The 26,051-nt window shown below is 39.7% G+C and overlaps 1 protein-coding gene across 1 annotated transcript; it reads right to left on the reverse strand.

Moving 5' to 3' along the window:
• Positions 1 to 13,017: 13,017 nt before the first annotated feature.
• Positions 13,018 to 25,455, reverse strand: LOC123027197 (vomeronasal type-2 receptor 26-like). Its single transcript, XM_044437711.1, has 5 exons — positions 25,352 to 25,455; positions 24,035 to 24,326; positions 18,253 to 18,393; positions 15,795 to 15,921; positions 13,018 to 13,916 (listed from the first exon to the last, which is right to left on the reverse strand). Exons 1-5 carry the CDS (start codon positions 25,453 to 25,455, stop codon positions 13,018 to 13,020), a joined length of 1,563 nt encoding a protein of 520 aa, XP_044293646.1.
• Positions 25,456 to 26,051: the final 596 nt, after the last annotated feature.

Raw genomic sequence — 26,051 nt, forward strand, 5'->3', positions numbered from 1 at the left:
CTGGCTGAAGAAATAATTGTGGAATGCAATGAGGGCTCACTGACAATGTTTTATTGCGTTCTGGGCTACCTGGGACTGCTAGCCATTGTCAGCTTCATGGTGGCTTTCTTTGCCAGGAAGTTGCCCAACACTTTTAATGAAGCCAAGTTCATCACTTTCAGCATGTTGATGTTCTGCAGTGTCTGGTTGTCCTTTGTTCCAGCATACCTGAGCATCAAGGGAAAATACATGGTTGCTGTGGAGATCTTCTCTATCTGGGCCTCCAGTGCTGGGCTGCTAGGTTGCATATTTTTCCCCAAATGCTATATAATCATTTTAAGACCAGAAATGAACAGAAAATGTCAGCTAATTAGGAGACATTAATGAGACTCCAGGGTTGTGATTTTAGCCACATTTCAGTCCCATCAAACTAACTTTTGAGTTGACATTGCATTGCTACTACTTCATAATATTCATTTTATTTATTTTAAATTCTGCCTGAATAGTGATATCCTTAGGAATATAACTGTTTGGTTTCAATTGCATCAGGATAAAATCAGCTGGGATATATGGAAGGTTTCAGGTATCCTGTGCAGAGTATGAGGAGTACAGAGGTGCAGGACACAAAGTCCTTAAGCTGCTTGTTTTGGACATCTAAGTTGATACTTTGGAGCAAGAGGGAAGGCGACTGTGGCAGCACATACTTATGGAGCCTGTCTCCTATTTTTGTTGCCCCATGGAAAAACTTGGTAACATCTCGACTTAAAAATTTAAAATCCTATAAATACATAATAAGTTAACATTTGAAATAAGTTTTAAATAAAAAGGTCTTAGTCTGGCGCTGAAAAACATATAACGATGGTGCCAGGTGGACCTCTCTGGGGAGCACATTCCACAAATGGGGCACCACCACAGAGAAAGCCCTCCTCCGGGTACTCAGCCTCCTGATGTCCTTCACAGATGGTTGCTGGAGAAGGTCATCTGCTGCTGACCTCAAGGGGTGGGAGGGCATATATGGGAGCAAGCGTTCCTTTAGGTATCCAGTTCCCAAGCGGTTTAGGGCTTTATAGGTCATAACCAATACCTTGAATCGGGCCCAGACTTCAATCGGGAGCCAGTTGAGCTGACGGAGAACTGGAGTTATATGAGAACAACACCCAGTCCCCGTCAGCAACCTGGCAGCTCTATTCTGCACCAATTGAAGTATCCGGACCATCTTCAAGGGTAGCCCCACGTAGAGCGCATTACAGAAATCTAATTGGGAAGTTACCAGCGCATATGTCACTGTCGCCAGGCAGTCATTCTCTAGGAAGGGATGCAGCTGATGGATCAGCCGAAGCTGAAGGAAAGTGCTCCTCGCCACCGCCATCACCTGGGCTTCCAGAGACAGCTCAGGGTCGAGGAGCACTCCTAAGCTGTATTCTCTGTATTTAGATCCCACCTGGTTATCTGTATTTAGATCCCACCTGATTAAATATGTGGTGCCATGTGATGGCCTCCGTATTAATGATGATTTCTTGCCCAGGTGAAGCTTGTGGATCCAGCCTTCCTATTTTCCTTCTCAAGAAAGATTTGTTTGGGAAGGTAACCCAGTTTATAATATCAAAACCAGCTGCTAATTTTCCATTCTCATCAAAAGAGAGAATACAATACAATCAACAATTAACAATTAAAATAATGTTTAAATAAAAAGGTCGTGGCCTGGTGCCAAAAAACAAATAATAACGGCACCAATAGGACATCTCTGGGGAGCACATTCCATAGGTGGGGCGCCACCACAGATAAGGCCCTCCTCTGGGTACTCACCCTCCTAGTAACTTTCACAGAGAGTTCCCAGAGAAGAGATTCTGCCGCCAATCTCAAGGGGTGGCAGGTCATATATGGACACAAGTGCTCCTTTAGATAACCAGATCCCAAGCCGTTTATAGGTGATAACCAGCACCTTGAATTGGGTCCGGACTTCAATGGAAAGCCAGTGAAGCTGACAGAGGACTGGGGTTATATGAGAACAATGCCCAGTCCCTGTCAGCAACCTGGCAGCTCTCTTTTGCACCAATTGAAGTATCCAGACCGTCTTCAAGGGCAGTCCCATGTAGAGCACGTTATAGAAGTCCAATCGGGAAGTTAATAATGCATGTGTCACTGTCACCAGGCAATTGTTCTCCAGGTAGGGATGCAGCTGATGGATCAGCCGAAGCTGAAGGAAAGCGTTCCTCACCACCACCATCACTTGAGCTTCTAATGACAGCTCTGGGTCAAGAAGCACTCCCAAGCTGAGAACCCTGTCCCTAAGAGGGAGTGCAACCCCATTCAGGACAAGGTCCAGGTCCCCTACCCCAAAGCCTGAACCACCTACCAACAGGACCTCTGTCTTGTCTGGACTGAGCTTCAGTTTATTGGCCCTCATCCAGCCCATCACCTCAGCCAGGCACCAGTTCAGTACAGCCACTGCCTCACGTGGATTAGTTGAAAATGAGATGTAGAGCTGGGTCTCATCAGTGTACTGATGTAGATGTTAAATAGCAAGGGGACAAAATGGACCTCTGTGGAACTCCATGGCATAGCTGCCATGGCACAGAGCCATAGTCTCCCAGCACCACCTTCTGGAATCGGTCATTGAGATAGGAGCAGAACCATCTCAAAGCAGTGCCTCCAACTCCCAATCCCACTAGCCTATCCAGAAGGATACCATGGTTGATGGAATCGAAAGCCGCTGAGAGGTCCAGGAGGACCAACAGGGACACACTCCCCCATCTCTCTCCCTGCACAGGTCATCATACAGGGAGACCAAGGCAGATTCAGTACCATACCCAGGTCTGAAGCCAGACTGAAATGGGGCCATATAATCAGTTTCATCCAAGAGTGCTTCAAGTTGTCCCTCCACCACCCACTCTAACACCTTGCCCAAAAACAGGTTGTTGGCCACCAGTCTGTAATTGGCGGCCATCTCTGGATCCAGGGATGCCTTCTTTAGGACTGGCTGGACTACTGCCTTCTTTAAAGGGGCAGGTACCCGGCCGTCCCTTAGAGATGTTCCTTTAAAGGGGCAGGTTGTGGGATGTACTTGTCCAAGCACCTTGTCCACATCATCAGGCCGCAACAACTGAAACTCATCCATCTATTTTGGACTAAACGGCAACATTGGCACCTCCCCAGAAGGTTCTGAATCACTAGTGGGGTCTAGCTCGTGACAAATCTGAGCGATTTTCTCCTTGAAATGCTCGGCAAAGTTGTCACAGCAGGCCGTTGAGGGTGGCATGGGATCTTTCTTGGGGCCCAGGTGAACTAGCCCCTGTACCACCCGAAAGAGCTCCGCCAGATGGCATTGTGAGGAGGAAATGGAAGCGGAGAAGACTTTCTTTTTCGCCACCCTCACCACCACAGCATAGGCCCGATAATGGGCTCTTAGGTGTGTTCAGTCAGATTCATCCCGTGATTTCCTCCACCTACGCTCTAGACGTCTCCCAACTTGCTTCATCACCCATAGTTCAGATGTTCAGATAAATTAATTTATCACACATACTATGGAGAAGTATCAACAGAAACAATTTATTTCAGGGCCATAATGTTTGTTAAAATGTATATAGTTATATATATATAGATATAGACATATATCTATATATATTAAAACTTTGGAAAGTGCTTTTAAATATGCATCATTTTAGAAATGCACTAAAACACATAGGGATTTCCCTGTGGAGTTGATAAGACCAGAACAGGAGGGATCTAGTGCTAAAAAAGTTGAGGAACTAAACAAAATCGAGCTTGACAGCTTCACCCATGCCTATCCTTAAATTGGTCCCACAAAATTTTTTACAATTTCCATCATTCTTTAATATTGGCCATGCTATCTAGGGCTGGCAGAAAGTGTAAGTGAAAACATCAGGGGGACAAGGCTGCTATGGGATTATGTGTTTATTCTTCACTAAAAGAACCATCTGAACTTTAAAGTTGATTACTTCAATCATCAGGAGTCCTCTTTGGTTAAGGTACTGCATGTCAGCTCACAGAACAGGAGAAAAATTCTGAGTGATTGATCTGAGATTGCTGTGCTGACGTAGCTTATACCATGGAAACCTGGATCTTTGCTACATGGAAGTGTTAGTCTGATGCATCTACAGTTTTGTTGCAGAATTGAGACTTGAGATTTAAACAAAAATATTTCACTTTCTTGCTGTTCTGCTATGTAACCTCTAGATAGGGCTCTGTTTTAACACAATCATCATGTGATAAAAGAAATGGGGGGAGGGGTTCTTTTACCAATAACACAGACATGCCCTGCTGTAAAGATGACCTCCAACTGAACAAAAGTCAACCTGGGAGATGTCCAAGGTTTTGATGTCCAAAATAACCCATCCACTTCCAGGGCAAGAGCAAGAACATGCCTCAAAAGCTCCTGTTTGAATGAGCTGTATGAGTGAATCTCTCTCAAATTTGCTCACTTAGGTTCTTCTTTTTGCCATGAGCAAGACCTGGAAAGCAGGAAGATGGAGTGGCAGTTGTCAGTTGTGAATCCATCTCCTGATGAGGTTTCTCAGTGTACAGTCTGATGAGGTATCTCATGTCATGGACATTTAGTTTTTAAGCATGTGTGTATGAATGTGTGTGCTCAGGAAAGAATAGTGTTCTGTGCAAGGCCCAGCCTACTGACCAATACCCTTCCTTTCTTAGCAAGCTGGGATAGTCTTGGTAATGATGCTGGAATCTCTCCAGTTGGATATGATAGAAGAATTCAACATATATGCTGAGGCTGCCCTGTCAGAAGTAGCTCAGGATAATATTTATCCCATGTACACCTCCCCTCCCCTCCCCCTCCTCTTTTTAGATGTCCCCTAATATACATATGTCCTTTTCTACATTATATTTCCCAATGCAAGATTTTTAATAAGATAACTGCATCATAACATATAGAATAATGTGAATATTGAAGACCAACAGCATCCTGGTTAGTGCATTAACTGGAGAAGTAGGAATTAGAAAACTTTATATTAAAATGTGAGTTAAACAATTATCTGCCCATCTTTAACATATAGACAATAATCTCCCCAGCCTTTTCTTAAAGCAGTCAGAGTTCCACAGCTCTTATCTTTGGTAAATTTTATGCAGAGGTTGCCACTCTGGGCTACTCAACTCCACTTTCATCAGTCAGTGATACTTGTTTATTCACAACAGAGGGAATTCAGCCTAATGCTAGCTTGAAAGCTCCACTTGAAAGTGAAGGAATGAGAAATGTTTCTCTTTTCCAAATGACAACACCATCCGTGGTAGTTTGCTACACCTTCCTGCAAAATCTCAGAAAGAATAAGAGATATACCAAGCAGCCTTCCCTTCATTAGGGAGCCACCAAGTTGCCATTCATCAAGTTGCCATCATAAAACCTTCCAAACTCAGAGGATTATGGGCAATCTCAGTAGAAGTACTACATATGTTAAAAAGACAGACACAGAAGCTTCATCATGTGCCATATAATAGCATTTAGTGAGAGATCTTTTTAGAGCAGCAGCAGTGCTTGGAAGTTAGCTCACTTTTAATCTGGAAAGAGTGCTGACATGAAGTAGGAAGGAGATACTTAATTAACCCTATCCTTTTAATGTTTGCACTATTAAAATACAACTGCCCTGCTAGGACTGATGCAAGCTGTTCTAGTCTATTGTGAAAATTGTCATTTGGAGATACCATTTGGGTTTCAGAGTCCTTTTCTTTTGCTTTACAATGCAAACCACAGCTTCAAATAGCTGGTTAAAGACCTGGTGGAAAGTATTTGGAGTCCTTCCTATTCATTGGCCCATATTAATGTTCAGAGAACCAGCAAGATTAGTACCAGTGCAGCTTGGCAGTCGAACTAAACAAATTAAAAAAAGGGGGGGTGTATATGAACATAGGACATTCATACATAAAAATAGACCTGATAAGTGAGTTGTTCAGTTCTTAATCCTACCTGCCAAGGTTTAATGTTTTGAAGAACTGGTTTATTTATATCTTCTGTCAATCTGAGTGTGGATATAAATGAGAACATTCTATGGAAAGCATGCGCAATGGCATGAACTGCATTATAGATGCTGTAGCTTTGGCCTGTCATACTCATTTCAAAGAGTGTCCCAGGAAGACTGTCCAGCCTTTCTTTTCCAGAACAAGGTTCAGTGTTCTCCTGCACATCATTAGAATTAATGAATAAACAGCCAAATGACTCTTTCCAGAAGATCCTGAGAAATTCATCTCCTGTGGATGGATACAGATGAAGGCTTTGAAGAAATCTGGGGAAATCTGGAAATTCATTTGAATGAATTGCAACAGACAGTGCACCATGGAAAACCTGTGTATCCAAGTCCTTCTGAACTTTCTGTGAAGAGAAATCCCAGTGGGCTGTCATGATCCACACCTTACAGATAATGCCTCTGCAACACCTTGGAATCTGCCATAGTATATTAACCATTTCAAACAAGTGGTGGTCTGAGGATCAGCATTTACCACAAATACACTGATATTGGAATTGGTGATGGATAAGGTTGTGTCCTGTATGAGTTTTAATGATAGGAATGCATCAAAAATATCTGATAAGGAGGGTGTTTTTACAATAATGACTGTGCAGATTCCATGCTGGGAAAGCATTGGTAGCAATTTCTTCTCAAACTGTTCTCCTTTATTATCTGCTGCCACAATGATTCCAATCCATGTCCACTGGAAATGTAAAAGGAGTTGGACAATCCCTGAGTACTGAAAATCTTCACTAGGAACCATCCAGTAGAAGGAAGGGAAGTAGTGTTGAACGTTCACTGCTGGTGCTAATACACAGTAAGAAATCTAAGGGAATATAGATCAGTACATTTTTATAACAAGGGACAAAGGTTTGCTTAAAAAGTGACAATACATTTTCAAGTTTCTACTGAGATCAAATCCAGCTGTAAGTATTGAAAAAAAACTTACACCCCTCTAGACATTGTTGGAGAGTTTATAGATGGTGCTATGAAATTGGCACTCAGAATCATAATCTTAGCTCTGTAGAAGATGCTCAGGCTTCATTTTTTGGGGGGGGTTAATAAAGCCTGGTGGGAAAAGAAACCATGAGTATGTCCTGGAAGGTAATTAGTGCATTCTTAAGAATACTCTGGAAGTAGTAAATCACATCTGCCTGCAATAACTCAGGATGTAGCCTGGATGTGTTATACCTCACTTTCTGCTTTGATACCAGATATAGTTTGTGTCCATTGCAAATGAACATCAAAGACAACACTTCCAACATACTGTGGTTAAAAATACTAGCAATAGCATTTCTATACCATATGGTAGATGAATCTCTCTGGCCAGTGTACTGTAAGGTTTGTGACATCTTTATGGGCCTTCCCAATTATCAGCTTTGTTCACTTGCTCAAGAAACAACTAGCTGAGCTCCGCAAAGAAGTAAATCCTTCAACAGCCTTACTCACAAATAAAGCTAACCAACTTCAATGGAGGTTACACTAATTTCCTTTTGCAGGGAAAGGAATAGGGGTGTCAGTCCCACTGGCTTCACCCTGCTTGTGGGGGGAGGAGGGAGGGCAGCACAATTCTTGGTGCTCTTCATGTTGATTTTTTTTTCTTTTGCTGGGGAGATGAAAGGGCAGAACAAGCTGCCATCCCCCCCCCCTTTTTTTAAGCCTCTGCTCCTTTGCTCATTTGCACCTGCACCTGGTTAATGGATTTAAAAAGCAAGCAGGCAACTAACAACAACTCTCTCTGCCCACATCCCCCTATCAACTCCTTTCTTCTCCCAAATTCCTTTTGTGTGTGACACAAGCTCACATTTTCAGCTACACTGTATTCATTAGTATATGCCCCAACTGTGATAAAAGTCTTTTTTATAAATGCTGTAGGTGTGCTTCTTCATACATGGAAGGGGCTCTAGCAGAAATCTCCCCAGGGCTTGGAATTCTGAACCTACTCAACTTCAGAATTCAATTGACTTCCAAAATTGCATGAATTCCAAGCTACTTTCCTCCCTCTGGATGGTTCTTCCTCAAAAGCATCTGGATTTTAAACCAAACTTGAATGCATTTCCCAGCCATGCACTCTTTTTAACTTTGGAATCTTGTAGATACTTAGCAGAGTAGCCATCTGAGGAGATATTTCTGAATCATGGCCTCCAATAACAGCATTCAGGTTCTTTTGCTTGAAACACTTGAAGTTTGGAATGACCCTTTCTGAGGCAGAAAGAAGTTGCAGAGTATTTTGATGAGTCATTCTTGAGCTTAGGTAACTGTCAAAGAGGTGGAATCCTAGGCTTATATTTGGCAGAATCTTGGGGTCCTCATTAACTTCCTTCACTGCAAATGCCATGGATACAATGTGCTGATTTTTTTTTGGTGTTGCTCTAATGAAAGGATTTAATTATGTTTAATGCATAATACACCACTGCATGAGACAGATATTGATAAGCAGCCTGGGAGTGCTCCTTGACCCAGAGCTTTCACTGGAAGCTCAGGTGACAGCAGCAGCGAGGAGTGCTTTCCTCCAGCTTCGGCTGATTCATCAGCTGCGCCCCTACCTGGAGAACGACTGCCTCGCGACAGTGACACATGTGCTGGTGACTTCCCGTCTTGACTTCTGTAACGCACTCTACGTGGGGCTACCCTTGAAGACAGTCCAGATACTTCAATTGGTTCAGAATAGAGCTGCCAGGCTGCTGACGGGGACTGGGCGTTATGTTCACCTGACTCCAGTTCTCCGTCAGCTTCACTGGCTTCCCATTGAAGTCTGGGCCCAATTCAAGGTGTTGGTGATGACCTATAAAGCCCTAAACGGCTTGGGTCCTGGTTACCTGAAGGAGTGCTTACATCCATATATGCCCAGCCACCCCTTGAGATCGATGGGAGAGGCCCTTCTCCGGGAACCCTCCGTGAAAGAAATTAGGAGGGTGGGTACTCGGAGGAGGGCTTTCTCTGCAGTGGGGCCTAAGTTATGGAATGCGCTCCCCAGAGAGGTCTGCCTGGCGCCGTCATTATTTGTTTTTCGGCGCCAGGTGAAGACCTTTTTATTTAAGCAGCATTTTAACTGTTAATATTATTGGATTTTATCTGGCCAGGGTGGCTTATTTTATATTGTACTTTTGTATTTTTAATCTAATGTTTATATTTTTTAATTTAATATTATAATTATTTTTAATTTATTTTTGTAAGCCGCCCCGAGTCTTCGGCGAATGGAGCAGCATAAAAATGTTTTAATAAATAAATAAATAAATAAATAAATAAGAGATCTGTTTGAGGATACATCACTATACACATGATCACAGATACACTTGCGCTGAGGCCTATGGCCAGAAGAGGAGGGCAGAGCTCAGGCATAAATCCCAAAACAAATAGTAAATGTGAGAACTCATAAAGATAGCAGGAGGATTACATTTAATACCACTACTACTGATGATGATGATGTGGAAGACATAAATAAATGTTATTTGACAAAAGCTGGTAAAATACAGAATGGAATACAGAACTGACAAAAGGAGACAAAAACAAAGACATTATGCAGATGGAAGAATTTGTCCTATGTGAGCAAGCTAAAGAAATGCACAACATGCAGGGTGTTTTCTGAAAAGGTCCTTGGTTTAGGGCATGAGGGAGCATGTGGCTTGGATGCAACAGCTTCTATATTAGCCAGATCCAATAATGCCTAGGAGGTGAATGGGCTGGGAAAAAACATTTCTGATACCACAGATGTTTAGAAAGTCAGTAGTCATGTTAAAGCATCATCATGTATTTATAAACCTGCATCATCTATTCAAACAATCTATCTCTAGTCACGGGGTTACATCCAGGATGTGCCGTCCATTGGCTCTGCCCAGTTTTCAATGAAGCCCCTCCTGCTACACCTCACCCCATTCAGCAGGGTCCACCAGTCCTCTGTGCTAAAATTTAGCTGGGTGGAAGGCCAGTTGTGGCAATAAGGGACTAGGGAAGTCCATTTTCATCAGCACAGTGACATATGCCTAAATTTAGATCCAACCCTTTAAGAAAATGGCTTAGCCTGGTTTATAGTAGAGGAAAGAATCCTTACATGAGTTCATTGACAAAGTTTTTTGCAGGGTTTTCAGTGAAGGACATTTTATCAAAGAGACAGTCAAACTGTGTAGCAATCTCCCCGATAATTATGCAACCTTCTTCACAATACTTATGTGGTATGTGGAAGAGATCAGTCATGGTGCATATCTCCACTTGAGCTTTGCATTTTATTTGAGGTAGCTGCAGCAGGCAGAGGAGCAGTCTCAACCACAGGAATGCACCTTCCATGGCAAGCAGCAAAGTTGAGTACGGATGTCCAGTTTGCGTAGCTCTTGATCAGCTACCAGGAAATTTCTTAACACGACCTCTCCTTTGATGATAGCATATCCTTCTGATGAAACAAAAGACCAGGCTGGTGCAGACCTTCCCATCCACAATCAATGAACTGCACAGAGATGCATGTTATTTTATGTTAGAAGTATAAGATTTCAGAAATCATTATGAATGGGTTACTAACCTCAGGAAACCCATGTGTGAAATTGAACATGGAATTAGTGTACTAATATCAGATGATTGTAGGGTTTACAGTCATCTTACCAGAGAATTGTGGAGTGTGCAGCACCATATTATGGAATGTGCTCCCCGGAGAGGTGCGCCTGGCACCGAGTTTATATTCTTTTTGGCACCAGGTTAAAACCTTTTTAAGTAATTGCTATTTTAAAAACTAATACTTTAGTGTTGAAAAGTTGGTCTCTTTGTTTTCTATTTTTTGTTTTTATGTAATCTCTTATTGAATTTTTTTATTTATAAAGATCATTTTATTGTATTTTAATTGTATGTATTGTGAGCTGTCCTGAGATGCCAAGGCACGGGATGACGGCATACAAATGTTTTAAATAAATAAATAAATGTTAGCAACTGAAGAACATATCCCCTACAGTTGACAACAGAGAGGAGATTCACATGGAAGTAGTATGGACTCAGGTGAAACATAGTGGAATACTTAAACTAGAGGTCATTTTAAATATGTAGCAAGCACCTGCAGCCAATTCTTTTCTTACTCAAAAGTAAGAACAAGGTACCTGATCTAGACTAGTATAATAGCATTAGGAGTAGCTTCACCTGAACCCTTTTCATTTTGTTGTGCTTCAGAGTGGAATTGGAGCACCCACACTTGTGTAATTTACACAGGAAGACAGACAGGCTTTCAGGGGTGCTCTCTTCCCTAGCAGAAATTGCAGGCATGCAGGTTGGACTGGGATAGCAGAAATGCCAAAGCATTAAAGCCTTTCTTACCTACCACAGTACAGGCTCAATCTGTATTTTTTCTCTGTAGTTAATTCTGAATAAGGAAAAAATAGCTGCATACTAATTATTAAAGGTAATATTTCGTCTTAATATTATGCCCCCAGAAAGGCAAAGAAGGGGAAACATTTGGGATAGCTGGAGTTAACTCTCGTTGCTATTTGGGTAGTATTTGTAAGAATCTGCTGGCTGTATGGCAGTCACTGTTATTTTCAATAGTGTTTCCATGGAAATATCAGTTCAATGCCAGCTTGAAGGATACATGAACCTCATCTTACCTGACCTATATATCAATTGTTAGTTCTATCCACTAAAAATTGGTAATAAAGTTTCATTTTATCTGGAGACCAGAAGCTAACTGGTTACCTAGCATAGGGACTGGTAGATCAGCCCTTTGTCATTCAGTGTAGTTCCAATGTGGATTAGGTGCTTCACTATTACTCGCTTTGTCCTTGAGAAGAAAAGGATCAGATCCAAATAACATCAGGGCCTATTCCAGTTGTAAGCTTACTACGCTTACAGGCTTAAATGCCAACTACCCAGTGGGAAAGAACCTTAAATGTGGGCTTCTACTCTATGTGTTTCACTGCTCTTTTGTGCTGCCTCAAACATGTGGTCCTTGTTTCTCTTGTTTTAAAAGCATTCTAAGCTACTTTTTGACTCCAGTTGAAAAGTGGATATAAATCTAATAAATGTGTTTCCCTTCCCATGTAGGAATTAATTTGTTTCAATGGATCGCTTTTTGGAAATCACCCCATCCTCACTGATCCAGATTGGGACCAAATCAGGGGTAAAAGGTTAATATTCCCTAGTCTCACCAAGCTTCCTTTTGGATTAGGTCTCCAACACTTACACTTGAGGGTGAGAAAACATGATGTAGCTGCTAGTTACATCTTTAAACTATTGTGTGGTTTGGCTCCTACTTGAAGGCTGGATTAATGTATCCTTAACAGTAGTTTAACCTATTTTAATTGATACTATCACCTTGTCCAACCTGAGGATGTTCATAAGATTTGCCCTGTTAAACTTTTCCTTATGCTTAAAACCAAACATTTCTGTTTATATCTGTATCTCTCCCTCCTTCTCTTCATTACTGTCCAAATTGGAAAGGCTGCTAAGATTCTCCACATCCTGAAATTGAATTCTAAATCTTTACAGAATAACTCACACAAAAGAGTATATACTTGGTTCTCATGGGGTTAAATATGACTAATGAAAGCTTCTCTGCATGTCCAAAAATATTATTACTCATTTTGATTAATTTTGCCATTAGACACTTAACCTTCACCACAATGCACAAGAAGTTATATCACACAGCATTTTTCCATTTCAATAATCCTTTTTATTATTATGTAAGCTTCAACAAACTAGATGGAAAATGGTATCATGGAATATACCATGCTCAGAAGGTTGAACTGGAGAAGAAAAAGGAATTTGGAAATATGTTTCTTGGGTTAGTTCCTAGATAAAAATAAATAAATTGAAAGAAAACAGAAAAGTAAGCATCCACTTAAATATTTCTCCTTATCAGCTGATCTTTGCTGTTCAAGGTAGGCCTCAGGATAATTAGGTAACATCTAGGGAAAAATTACAATGCAGGAAAGCAATAGTAGAGGCCAAAATGGAGATCTCAGCAACAACCATTTATTTCCTGTTGTGCTCAAGATGGAATGAAGGACAGCAAAATTAATGGGGCAATTCTGTACAGACTAGAGGGAGTTAAATTAATAAAACTGACTTCTTAAAACATATTTCCCCTTCTTCATTTTCTTCTGATTAACTGTCCTCTATTGTTCAGCTCAGGTCTCAGCACAATAATGTAGCATTTGGGGAAAAAGATGCAAGTCAGCAATCCTGCACTAGAAGCTAAGATAGAGAAGATCTCCACAGCTACCATGTATTTCCCCTTGGTGCTTACATAAGAAGGAACAAAAGAGAGCCAAACACTGCAAAAGACCAGCATGCTGAAAGTGATGAACTTGGCTTCATTGAAAGCATCTGGCAACTTCCTGGCTAGGAAAGCCACACTGAAACTGACAATCGCCAGCAGTCCCAGGTACCCCAGGACACAGTAGAACAGAGTGGTTGAGCCTGCATTGCATTCCAGGATGATTTCCTCAGGCAGAGAGTGCATGTCAAAATGTGGGAATGGAGGAGCAGTACTTAGCCAAATAGTGCAAATAATGGCTTGGATAAAAGAACAACCAAACATAATAAAAGTGGTCAGTCTTTTCCCCACCCAGTTGCTCATCCTAGATCCTGGCTTGGTAGCCATGAAAGCCAGAACCACTGTGATGGTTTTTGCCAGAATGCAAGAAACTGCCACTGCAAAGATGATGCCAAAAGCAACTTGTTGTAAGTAGCATGTCACAGTGTGAGGCTGACTAAAGAACAACAAAGAGCAGAGGAAACAGAACAATAGTGAGCAGAGGAGACAATAGGTGAGATACCAGTTATTGGCTTTCACTATGGGGGTGTCCTGGTTCTTGATGAAAATCCCTAGCACCAGAATTGTGATTAAAGCAAAAAACAGCACTACAAAAATTAAAGTGATACCCAAAGGCTCTGTGAAGGAGAAGAATGTTATGACCTTGAGAAAGCATTGATCTCTGTTCCTGTTTGGAAATTTATGTTCTTGACACTGGAAGCAGCTATCCATATCTGAAAAACAGAACATAATTATCATACTGAGATTGTCCTCATATACAATCTTATGAAGTAAAAAGCCTGGTATAATGCTCGTAAACCACATGAGTTAGAGGTAGCTATAGAAATATGCACACATTGTTTTCTAGAAATCCACTTATTGTATTAACCCTTTTCCCACTTTAAGAACAAGCATTAGATGCATAATGGGGTCATTTCTGACCCCAGTAAAAAAGTACCTTGGGTGAGAAAAATGCAGCATATGAAAAGTCTTCATTTTGGCTGAATTTTCCCCCTTGGTGGGTGATGGTTGCAATAAAGAATCAATGTCTCCCTGCCTCCCCCACCCAGCTTTAGCAAGTACAGGTAATTTAAGATTTAATCCTTCCTCAGTCTATGCAAAATGAGGAAATCTACATAACAGTATTAGGCAAATTGACTTGTTCTCTGCATAACAATAGTTTGGCCTACTTTAAAAAAAATCTCAGCACAGCTTTTTCCCAATTGGATGTTAATTTTCTTTGCTGGAGGTTTTAGCTAATGTTCTTAGTTTTAAAGTGAGATCAAGATTATCTTGCTTTGTGCCTCATTCTAAGGGACTAAAAACACACGACACAGCTATTCTGTGGTACTTTATGCCCTGGGCATGTTTCTTTATAAGCAAGCAAACATCAAAATAAAAAGTGAGATGGTGAAATTTTGGGATATTTAGAGTGAACTTTTTGTTACAACATCCTACAAGAGCAAGTTGATAGAAATTCTTATGTGTAAATTAGAGTATAGAATGTGAGCTATGGGAATGGCACTGATTCCACAGTGTGGAATAAACCAAGGTTCATCCACCCTGTAATTCAGTGTTCAAAATCTGCCTTTTTCCCCAGCAGAAGCCACCAAATGGACCTTTTCAGATGCTTTTTTCAGACAATAATCTCAAGTGTGGGCATGCAGTTTGGAAGGCTGAAATCAAGTAGGGAAGCAGTTGTTTCAGGAGCAAAGTAGCTGAAGACAGTAAGTGCAGGGTTATTGAGTCCATGCTGCTTCAGCAAAAGACAGGAATCAGCGGAAATTGGAATGTTTTAGTACTAGTCACACAGGTGCCCTCAGGGGTCACCCAACTTTATGGAAACTTGGATTTCTGTGCTGCTATTCAAGCAAAGCTGTGCAGGTTTTGTCTGAGTAGGAAGACTTTGTGACACAGCAATTAAGACAGGACTTACTCTATGATCTGCAGAATTATGTCCTATAGCACTTGATAGCTGCTTTACTCCTCAGCCCTACTTGGTTAAAAGCAAAAAGCAAAAAAAAAAACAAAACAAAAAACAAAAACAAAAACAAAAACAAAAAAAATTACTGGGGGAAAAAAGCCAGTTTCTGACAGAAACTGAAACTAGGACCTTTTTATACAAAACATATGCTGTACCCTAGAACTATTGCTCATCCCTCTAACAATTCAGATAATGATAGCATTTCTTGTATCTTTCAATAGTTTCATTAGGAAATACTTTAGAAACTAGTTCATGAATATTTCATGAAACATTATTTCCTGAAGGCACTTGGTGGTTCTTGAGCATCACTGGAATATAATTTTCCATTCTTTGCATGCATTCCTCTTTCCATTCAGGAGCATTTCAGAATGATTTGAAAACTCATATGAAGTTGACAGTGCATATAGCAATCAGGCTGCTTTCTACCTAATTAGGGAGAAGTTCACCAGGAATGTGGTGGGCATGTTCACCAGGAATGTGGACTCATGGGTGTGACAAAGCAGACTGGAGTCCTGGGAGATGAGCCCTCACTTCAGATTCCTCCCACATACCTCCTTATAGTAAAACAAAACCAGGTAAAAATATCATGGAATGAATAATGCATAGTACTACACATAATGTTGCCTACCCTTCTGATCAGAAATCTTCCCATCTGGACATGAAACACAATCATAGCAACAAAACAGTTCTCCCTCTTTCTTTTTCCTTCTATAACCTGGATTGCATTTGTCATTACACAGGGCAATAGGCAGCACCTATTCATACAGAAGGAGAAAATTAGAGGCTTGTATTTCTTGTAAACAGTATATTCTAGGCAGCTAAGAGAAAAGGTATTTTTTTAATGGGAAATTATTCATTAATTATAGTTTACCTCCCAGAGAGTTTTCCTATTGGGCAGCATGGAAACACACACATACACAATGAAACAAAACTAGAGTGAATATTAAATTGATGGTTATTTCTCGTTAATGGCTTTTATATTATTCACTTTGTATTGCCAAGCCAGCCCTGACTTGGCAACCTAATTCAAAAAAAGGCTGTAGTTAGACATCCTTCACCTTGATCTTCTGGGAAGTGGAAAGGAGAGAAAGAGGTGCTCACAACAGGAAAGATTTCTCATGATTCTCTATGTATGGTTTCCTCATGTTAATAGCCCAAGTAACAGCCTCCAATGATTCAAACAAAATGAAAGGTTTGTGCAGTGCAGTATTCTTGAAGGCACAAGGTGTAATGGACACTTCTGTGTCAAAGCATTATTCATCCCAATCAGTTAAACTTTACTTGTTGGAGCTGAACCACTACATGGTAGTGGAGCTTGGATGTGTGTTATGGTATTTCAGACAGGAATAAATAATGTGCCCTTTAACAAGAATAATTTATAGGATCTACATGCTCTATAGGATCTGCATGGTCTATACGATCATCACCTGAATAAATACAAAATGGTGCATAGTGGCAACCTGTGTTGGACTGGGGATCTGGAAGTTCTGGGCTCTAGTCCCCACTCAGCCATGAAACTCATCGGGCGACTTTCAGCAGGTCACTCACTCTCAGTCTAACCTATTTCACAGAGTTGCTGTCAGGATGAAATGGATTGGAGGACTATGTAAGCTGCCTTGGTTCCTTGCAAGAAGAAAAAAGGCAGGATATAAAGATGAGGAAATAATGACAATAATCAATCAAGCTATTCTGAGAGGTTGCCTTGGGATACAACCTAATATATCTTTTCCATCATATTTCAGATTTGGGTGATGACAGACCGTTTTATTTGTCCTTCCTATCATTCTCTAGGGATTGTGATTTGAAGTTTGGAAATAGGCATATGCTAGGTCTATTCAAACAGAATAAGGCTTAACATAGGTGAGACATAGCTAAGGAAAACCTCTGTAAAGCAGAACTCCTGATTTAGGGATCTGGGAACAGCCAGAAGCAAAATGTCTTTGCTCCATTTGAAATAGTATAAGGGACAAAATAACTACTGTCAAATCCCATATTAGGCAATGCACAAGTCCAAGAGTGCCATCTAAGCAGGAGTGAAGACTACAGTACCTGGATGCATTCCCAATGCAGACAATTGTCCTTTAAGGATACTATGGCCAAAAATATCAAAAATGATCAAGAGAACACAATAATCAACAGGCTCATATTTTCCCAGTCTTTCTCCTGATATGTAAGGTTACAGGAAGACTTAAATTACCAGAATAAAAAGGTTTTCACCTGGTGCTGAAAAGAAAAAAGAGCAGTTGCCCTATACACCTCTTTGAGGAGCCTGCTCCAGAGATGAGGTGCCACAGTTGAAAAGGCCCTTCTTCTGGTTCTCACTTCCCTGACTTCCTTTGGAGGGGATTCCCTGAGAAGGTCTCAAAAAGATGACTTGAGGGCCCCAGTAGGTACATACAGAATGAGACACTCCTTCAGATAACCTGGCCCCAAGCTGTTTTGGGCTTTAGATAATTCTACCACTTTGAATTGGGCCCGGACTTCAACTGGCAACCAGCGCAGCTGAAAGAGGACTGGCACAATATAATCTCCTAGGACAGTTCCTGTTAATAACCACACTTCCCTATTTGGATTGACCAAAGTTTCCAGAGCATGCAGCCCCATGTACAGTAGTCCAAATGAGAGATTATCATAGATCAGCTCTGTTTGTCCAGTTGGGTCATAGTTGGTAAATCATCCTGAGCTGATAAAAAGTGCCACGAAATCCAGTTATGACCCAAGCAAATATTCTGGATCCAGATCCACACCAAATATATATTCATATATATAATGAACTTTTGTTAGGTTCTCACAAAATATAAGTCTCACAAAATGAATGTCTTGAGTTAGATCTATTGTGTGAAACTAAAACAACATGACACAGATAAATGTCACCCCTTTTGAAATGGGGGAAAGCATTTGGTCAGTCCTGAGTTCAGTTGAAAAAGTTGAGTCAGCATGTAGAGGGACTAGAATACTTTCCCAATTAGCTTTGCAGCTTAGAATTCATTTATGTTCCCCACCTGATTAAATGAACTATGCCACACGATGGTTTCCTCATTAATTGTGAACATTTGACCCATGATCCTTGAATCCATCCTTCCAACTTTTACTCTTAAGAATGAATTGTTTGGAAGAGTAACCCAGTTTATAACATCAAATTCAGCTGCTAATTCACCATTCTCATCAAAAGACACTAAGTCACCAGCAATATTGTTAAAGGAGAGGCTTTTCAAGAAAGGGTGGAGCTACATTGAAACAAACACATATTTTACAAAGTAATGGCGGTGTCAACACTGCACCTTTAAGGAACAATCCATTGAATTTATAGGTAGAATCTAAAAAGCTATAAGTTAGGCTCTGGTCACCAAGCTGGGAATCAGAATCTCCACCCCACTCCTTTACAGCTGGTGGTGAGAAAAGTTGAGCAAGTGACCTTGGAGAAAGTGAAAGGGAGACTTTAAGCAGACAGGGAGAAGAGGAGACCACAGAGACCAGAATATAGGGTATTCTGAAGATGCATCCTTCCCTGAAAGTTGACCACAAATGCCCATTGAGTTAAAATGCAAAGCAGCAGGACCAGAAGATAACCATGGTTGTCTTCTCCCAGTCTGCATCAGACATGCATACTTCTCTGACTTCAAACTTATAGACATTGTGATAGGACTGCACTAAAATGTTTAAACTGCACTAAAAATTTCATGTGACTCAACACATATTTTTATACTTTTTCTAATGTGTTGTGCCAATACAATGCCTTCCTCACTATTAAATGTGCCTTTTCACAATCCATCAATGTTGGTGTGCACATTCTCCTATGATATGATTAAAAAAAAACTCCACTGAAAAATATGAAAAAGTTGGGTTTCAAGAAATAACTTTCCAATTGCACATTTGTTTAAAGACACACAATAATGTAAGTTTGCATTAAAATAATAAAATGCCTTTTCCATGCCAGTATTCAGCAGCTGCTGACCCTCTCCAGGAATACTGGAAAGAGAAGTATGGCATCGGGATGAGACAGATGTGATTAACGGGGCTCCGTTATCATGCTGGTAACTGTCCGGTGGTGGGCTGTGAAGGCCCAATCTAAACCCTGTAGGGGTGAAGATAGATTGCTTGGCAAAGTTCCCAGCAGGTGTTTCAATGGCAATTCTGTGCTTACTGGGAGAAAATCAAGCTTTTCTCAGCTGGATGGTACAGGAACGATCTCAGCTCTCTGTAAGTCCTCGGCATATTTTTTTCGTTCAGTCTACTTTAACTATTAGCATGAGATCTACTGGGAACTATTTTTATTTCTTTTTTTGTTTTTGCAATGATACCCGTGGAAAAAGCTGCATTGTTTGCTAATTGATATAAAAGAAGAAACAGAAAGCCCTTTAGATGGAGGAGGGAAAGAATTCTTCCCCCCGCCCCCACAGAATTGAAAGGTGGTGAATTACATGAGAGAGAGAGAGACAGAGCTCTTTGTAAGTAAAGAAAAGATCTTTTTTTTTCTTCTTCAATCTCTCCAAGGGCAAGAACTAAAACAATAAATTAATGTTTAATGGAATGATAGAAGTAATCTTTTTGTGTGTTGGACTACTTCCAAAATAACAGCCATCTTTATGCCTTTGTTCCTGGGACTCTTGGACCCCTGCCAAGGCTGTGAAATCACTGCCAATATGGAAGAAATTAATATGGAAGAAATTAAAGAAATTCAAAAAACACTTTTGGATATACAGACCTCTTTAGCAGCCTTGCTGTGATCTCAACAGGCAATAATACTGCAACAGAAGACTGTTTTAATTAAAAAACTTGACTGTTTCCTAATTGAATCAAAAGTTGGCTTTGATAAGTTAGTTTTTTCTATTAATCAAGCTTTGACAAACGATTTGTACCTGAGCAGAATATGCAAAATATCCAGCAAGCAGAAGAAAAATTTGAAACTGAGAAGAAAACAAGTGAATTATTATGGGATGGGCCTATGAATAGACAACAAGCAGATGGATATTTGGAGAGTAAATTATTATGGGATGGGTTGTAAATGGACAACAAGCAGGTGGCTATTTGGAAACATCAGGAATAAATAAGCCTCCATGTGATTTGCTTTTTAAGTTGGAAAAAGAGAAGACAGCTGGGCTACAGTCCAAGAAACATGATCTACTGCAGACACTATGATATTCTAATGTAAACAAAGAAGCAATGGGTGGACATGGTTTATTACATGATTTATTACAGGCATTTTTTTTGTGCAAGCGGAAAAGTTGGCACAATCTGTGAAGCTAATCAGTATGAGGTTATTGGATTTGCTTGCTATGTTGGAGAAGGAGAAAACAGTTAACCATTTAAGAGAGGCTTTGTTTATGTGGCTACATTTGAAAATTCTACTACAGATATTACGATGTTATAATGTAAAGAAAACAGAAAGGTTTGGTAGAGGTGTAAAAAAAAAAAAAAAACCAAAGGGAAGATAAGAGAACTTTCTTTCTTGTTATTTCAAAAAAGGGTGACACATAGAGGTTGGCATGCTCATATGTAACGTAGAAAAGCTAAGTTACTGTTCTGGGTGAAGCATCAGTAATTTAGTTTAAAGAAATTTCAGCTAAAAGATACTATAGGTATTAGTTACCACCAAATAGACTAATTTATGGTGCTTTTAAAGATGCTAAGTGGATGTTTTTGATTTTATCTGTACCTGAAAATAAGAGAATTCATTATAGGTATTAATAGTCACCAAATAGAGATGTTAAGCCATTTTTAGAGATGACAAATGGATGCTTTTGATATTATTGGTAACTGTAAAGATTTTTCTCTTTCTTTCTCTTTGTTCCTCTTTTCATCTTAAAAAGGGATGATTTAAATAGGCTGGTATGTGAACATGAGATACAGAAAGGCTAATTGATGGTTGGTGAAAACTTAACAACCTAGCTTAATGAAACATTGTTAAATGGATATCTCTGATTATATCTGAAATTGAAAATAGAACTTACTATTTAAAAAAATTTGAATGATTTATATGGGTTGGTAAATTTATATGTGATACTGTATGGAGTTAACCATATTTGATTAAATGGAGTTTAAGTTAGATGAAACATTAGTGAGTTTAAAGAAAATTGGCTTAAAGTTATCACTAAGCAGAGTAGTTAGGATGCCCTTTGAGATGTCAAATAGATCCTTTTGGAGTTACTAGTAATTGTGGTAGTGAGGAAGTTATTTTTTATAAGAAAAATGGATAGATTTTGAATTGTTCAGAAATGTTTAGATGAAATCTATCACTGAATAAGAAAGAAGATGCTGCAATTTCAGCCAACCTGGAGAAGCTTCCCTTAAATAATGGTCAAGAGAAACAGGATTTTGCAAGAAAAGATGGGATTGATTTTAGCAATAAAGAAGAAGGAAGAAGGAAGATAGTGACTTCTATCAAATTTGGAATTACATTTTTATTTGGCTGGAGAAACGGGACTTGGTTTTGATCTAAAGATGTTTTCATGTTATTATAAAAGGATTATAGTATGATCATAGAATGTTAAAAGACATGTTGTAGGGGGCTGACCCAGTAAATCTGATGTGTGTGATGATTGATATGTGTAGTTTTAGTTTAAAATCTTAATTAAAAAAAATTAAAAAAAGGAATACTGGAAAGCAAAACATGAGTCTTTCTGAATAAACTCAATTGTATTTTAATGAAAACTTACATAATTTTGCCCATATCTCCAAGCCATTTTGCCCAAATGGTTGGTATGAAAGGACATTTTAGACCTACTCAAGCAATTAATTTAGGTTGGACTTCACTGGTGGGAGAATGGGGGCATGGTGGCAACTCACAGCCATATTTTATGCATGTTTTAGGATCATCCAAGCTCTGTGGATGTCCCTGGGCTATAGATGGAGGTGAAATTTCCAGCAGTTTCAAATGAGTCCAGACTTTTATAAATTCCAGCAAGAGGCCAACTGGTGTTTTCCTCAGTTGTATATATTCTGAACTGTTTTCTCAGTGAAGAGGAATTAAAATGAACACATTAGCACAAAGTACTTAACTATAATGCAAATTAGTGCAAGTAGAAAGACATTCTGATGACAAAATCTGAATCAATGAATGGACACTTGTGAGGCATTGGAAGTACATTTTTTCCTTATAAGCTGCTCTAAACAGAATCAATAGATTGATTGATCGATTGATTGAGCCATCCATTATCTATCTATACATATAGACTGAAGCTTCATAGACATTCAGCTACTGGAAGATGAAAGGTATCTATGTGAGAGTGGAGGATAAGTGAAATTTTTCTGAGAGGAAATTTGGTGAGAAACTGCTGATCTCTTGGTGTCCTTCTTGCATAAACAGCTATTACAAATTAAATTAGCCATGGCAGGAGAACAGTCCAGATGTGAAACAATACCTGCCAATGTTGTAGATCTGAGGGATCCAATCCAACTCTATTGCCTTTGACTGTAGATGAGAACAGCTTGTGCAAAGCATATGCTATGGCATGGACTGCATTGTAGATACTGTAGCTTTGGCCAGTCATCCTCATTTCAAAAACTGTCGCAGGGAGGTTCTCCAGCTTCTCTTGCCCAGTACAAGCACGAGCATTTTCAATGCCTTCATATGAATCAGAAAATAGGCAATTGAATGCTTGTTCCCAGAAGATCCTGAGAAACCCATCACCCTTTGGAAAGTTAGGGTGTAAGTGCTGCAGGGATTCTCTAAATCCCAGCACTTCAACTGAGTGAATCGCCAAAGATAAAGAACCATGGAAGACATTTATATCAAAATCCCTGTGAAACGTTTCTGCAGAGAAATCCCAGTGGGCTGTAAAAACCCACACCTTGCTTATAGATGTCTGTGGAATATCTTCCAATGCTTTACAAAGATAAATCAGCCATTTCAAGCATGAAATTGTTTGAACTTCTGCATTTACAACAAACACATTGACAGTGGAATCTGCTAATGAAATGGCAAGAGCACGAAGAATTTCTAATGATTCTGAGCTCTTTAACACATCTGATAGGGTTACTGTTTTTTTGATGACAGGTGTACAGATTCCCTGTTGGCTTAGCATGGGTAACAACTGCTGCAGAAATTGTTCTCCTTTATCATCATCTGATACAATGACCCCAATCCAAATCCACTGGAAATGAAGAAGCAGCTGGACAATCCCTGTGTACTGATTGGCTTCATTAGGGATCATCCGATAAAAAGAAGGGAGAATCATTTTAACATCTGCTGCTGGAGATAATACGCTGTAGGCAATCTAAGCAAAATAAATTTATTTTAAATACTTTATTCACTGAGACAATGCATTGGTAGCTTATGTATTACTGTGTTTGAAAAGTATGAATGTATTTACTGCTTCACAACACTGTCAAATCATTTTGCATGGTCAAAAATATGCAAGAAAATGAAATAAAAACCCCCAGAAACATTGAAATCAGAGCCATTTTAAAATCCTAGGACAATTTGGAATTCATAAGAATAAAAAGATATAAAAACACCAGACTTTAAAATCCATTTTAAAGTGCCCCACAAGGGCAACAAATGTATTTCCCACAGCCAGGAACCTAACATTTATGGAGGCCCATTCCCTTTGTGCTTCTTAGCCTGATAGCAATTACCATTGGGCTGGAAAACATCCTAGTGGCCACTTTTATCTACTGCTATGCCACTTTCCCAGGAGATGGCTTCTCCTAGTAAGTTTGCATAAGACCATAGTGCAAGGGAACAATTCCATATAATATTATGGTTAGGGTTAGGTCATATTAAATTTAGTATTAGTGCATGAGCCCAATGTTTATTGCTTTGTACTGTCCTGTGAGGGGGAGAGAAGGAGGAAAAGAAGGAAGGAAGGAGTGATGTTTCTGCCTATGTTACAGTATAAATTTCCAGAGTCTGCATAGTTGTTGTACCTGTGGAAGTTTGTAGATGCCTAAGAGAGTAGCCATATGAAGAGAGATTTCAGCATTGTGTCCCCCAATTACGGCTTTCATATTACTTGGCCGGTCACAGTTGTAATTGGGAACAATTGTATTTTCAGTGGAGAGAAGCTTCAAGGTATTTTGATGTGCCATCCTTGCACTCAGGTAAGTATCATAGATGTTGAACCCCAGGCTCAAATTTGGTAGGATATTAGGGTTCTCATTGATTTGCTTCACAGCAAGTACCAGTGAAAGGACATGCTGGTAGTTTTTTGTCATTGCACTGAAGGAAAAAGATGCATCATAAATAAGATAAGCCAAATAAGTTCAACCAAAGACACAAGCTGAAATAAGACTATGTGGAACATTTCTATTGTGTCTCCAGAAATCATTTCTCTCCAAAGTAACCATAAGCAATGTAGGACCTGTCATAATCTTCATTCACAGATTTTACATTGAAAATCAGACATTGTGTCACTATAAAGAACATATTCTATTTTCTTACTCTAAGCAATGACGGGGTTGTGAATGACTAAGACGTCCATCTCCAACTTACAGGGCACATTACTGGAGGCTTTTTTCCAGCACTGTTCTTTGGAAAAGGCTTCAGTGAGAAGCAGCTGCAATTTTCAACCAGCACAATTCTCTAGCCTGGTGCACTTACCACTCAGAACCTTTGCAGTGATGTGTTCCATTTTCATACAAATTGCCCCAAAACACTGGTGAGGGGGAGTAGAAAGAAAGGAAAAAGAATAACTCACCATATATGAACTTTCCTTCAAGGCAAACCACTGCACATGTCATGCTGACACTTTGCATTATTCTTATTTTGACCCACACCCTCCATTTTCAGACAAAATTGAAACAAGGAGCATAGTGGGATAATTATATACTCCTTTAGATACCCTCAAAATGTAAAGATTGTTCTTGCACAAAATCTTTCTACATGTATTCATCTGAAACTTGTAAGTTTATATCATTTTAGAAGAGGCAAGAAATTCTATCAAAACCTGACAAGTTAAAAAAAAATCCAACCAGCATTTCCTAAACACTGAGCCTACCTGCTACCCTGCTGACTTATTATCCTATAAAGGTATGCTATGCCTGCAAATCTTATCTATGTGGAATAAACAAAACAGGGACAATTTGAGACTATGGAGCGATGGACAGTTGACCCAGGCATTACTGTGTTAAATAAAATCAATTACATAAAGTCCCACTACATGTATTCACATGAATTTGTTGCAATTATCTTGTCCCAGTCTAGTGCATTTTCATGCATATCATGGGAAACATATATTGCCTTACATGAGTTCATTTTCAAGATTGGTTTGGGGGTGCTCAAGGAAGGATATCGTTTCAAATAGGAAGTCAAACTGTGTTGTAATCTCTCCAATGGTTATGTCACCCATTTTACAATACTTATATGGGATCTGGAAGAGATCAGGCATGATGCAGATTGCAGTTTGTGTCCTGTGTGTAGCTTGTGGTAGATGTAGAAGACCACAGAGAAGCAACTGAAGCAGATATAACCCTTCCATTTAACACAGCATGTCCCAATTCCTTCTAACCCACGATCTGTCACCAGTAGTAATGGACAGATTAGTCTGCCTCTGGACTGTGTCAGGTTCACATGTGTTCAGTCATGAATAAGTAACATCTCATTTCAGCATAACCCTGCAAAATTAAGACACCCACAGGTTAAAAAATTGAACTTACCAGTCCCCATGTTATGCATGTTTCCATGCACTTCCTTTTTCTTTGTATCTTTCCTTAACAGAAATCCATTTCACTTAAATCACACATCTTTGTATGCATTTCCCTCTCTATGTAATGTATGTAGATGTTTTTAAGCCAAGAATGAATTGCAAAAGAAAGATAGGTGCATGATCCAAAGGCCTGCCAGATTCCACTCCACATACTGGTACAGGAAATGCAAATTGCTTTGTCTCACCTGAAAATGTGGAGTGAACTAAATCCATGGTTACCAGTTATGCTAGCATGTCTT

This window comes from Varanus komodoensis, unplaced genomic scaffold, assembly GCF_004798865.1.
Source record: "Varanus komodoensis strain SLA01 unplaced genomic scaffold, ASM479886v1 scaffold306, whole genome shotgun sequence".
Classification (NCBI taxonomy): domain Eukaryota; kingdom Metazoa; phylum Chordata; class Lepidosauria; order Squamata; family Varanidae; genus Varanus; species Varanus komodoensis.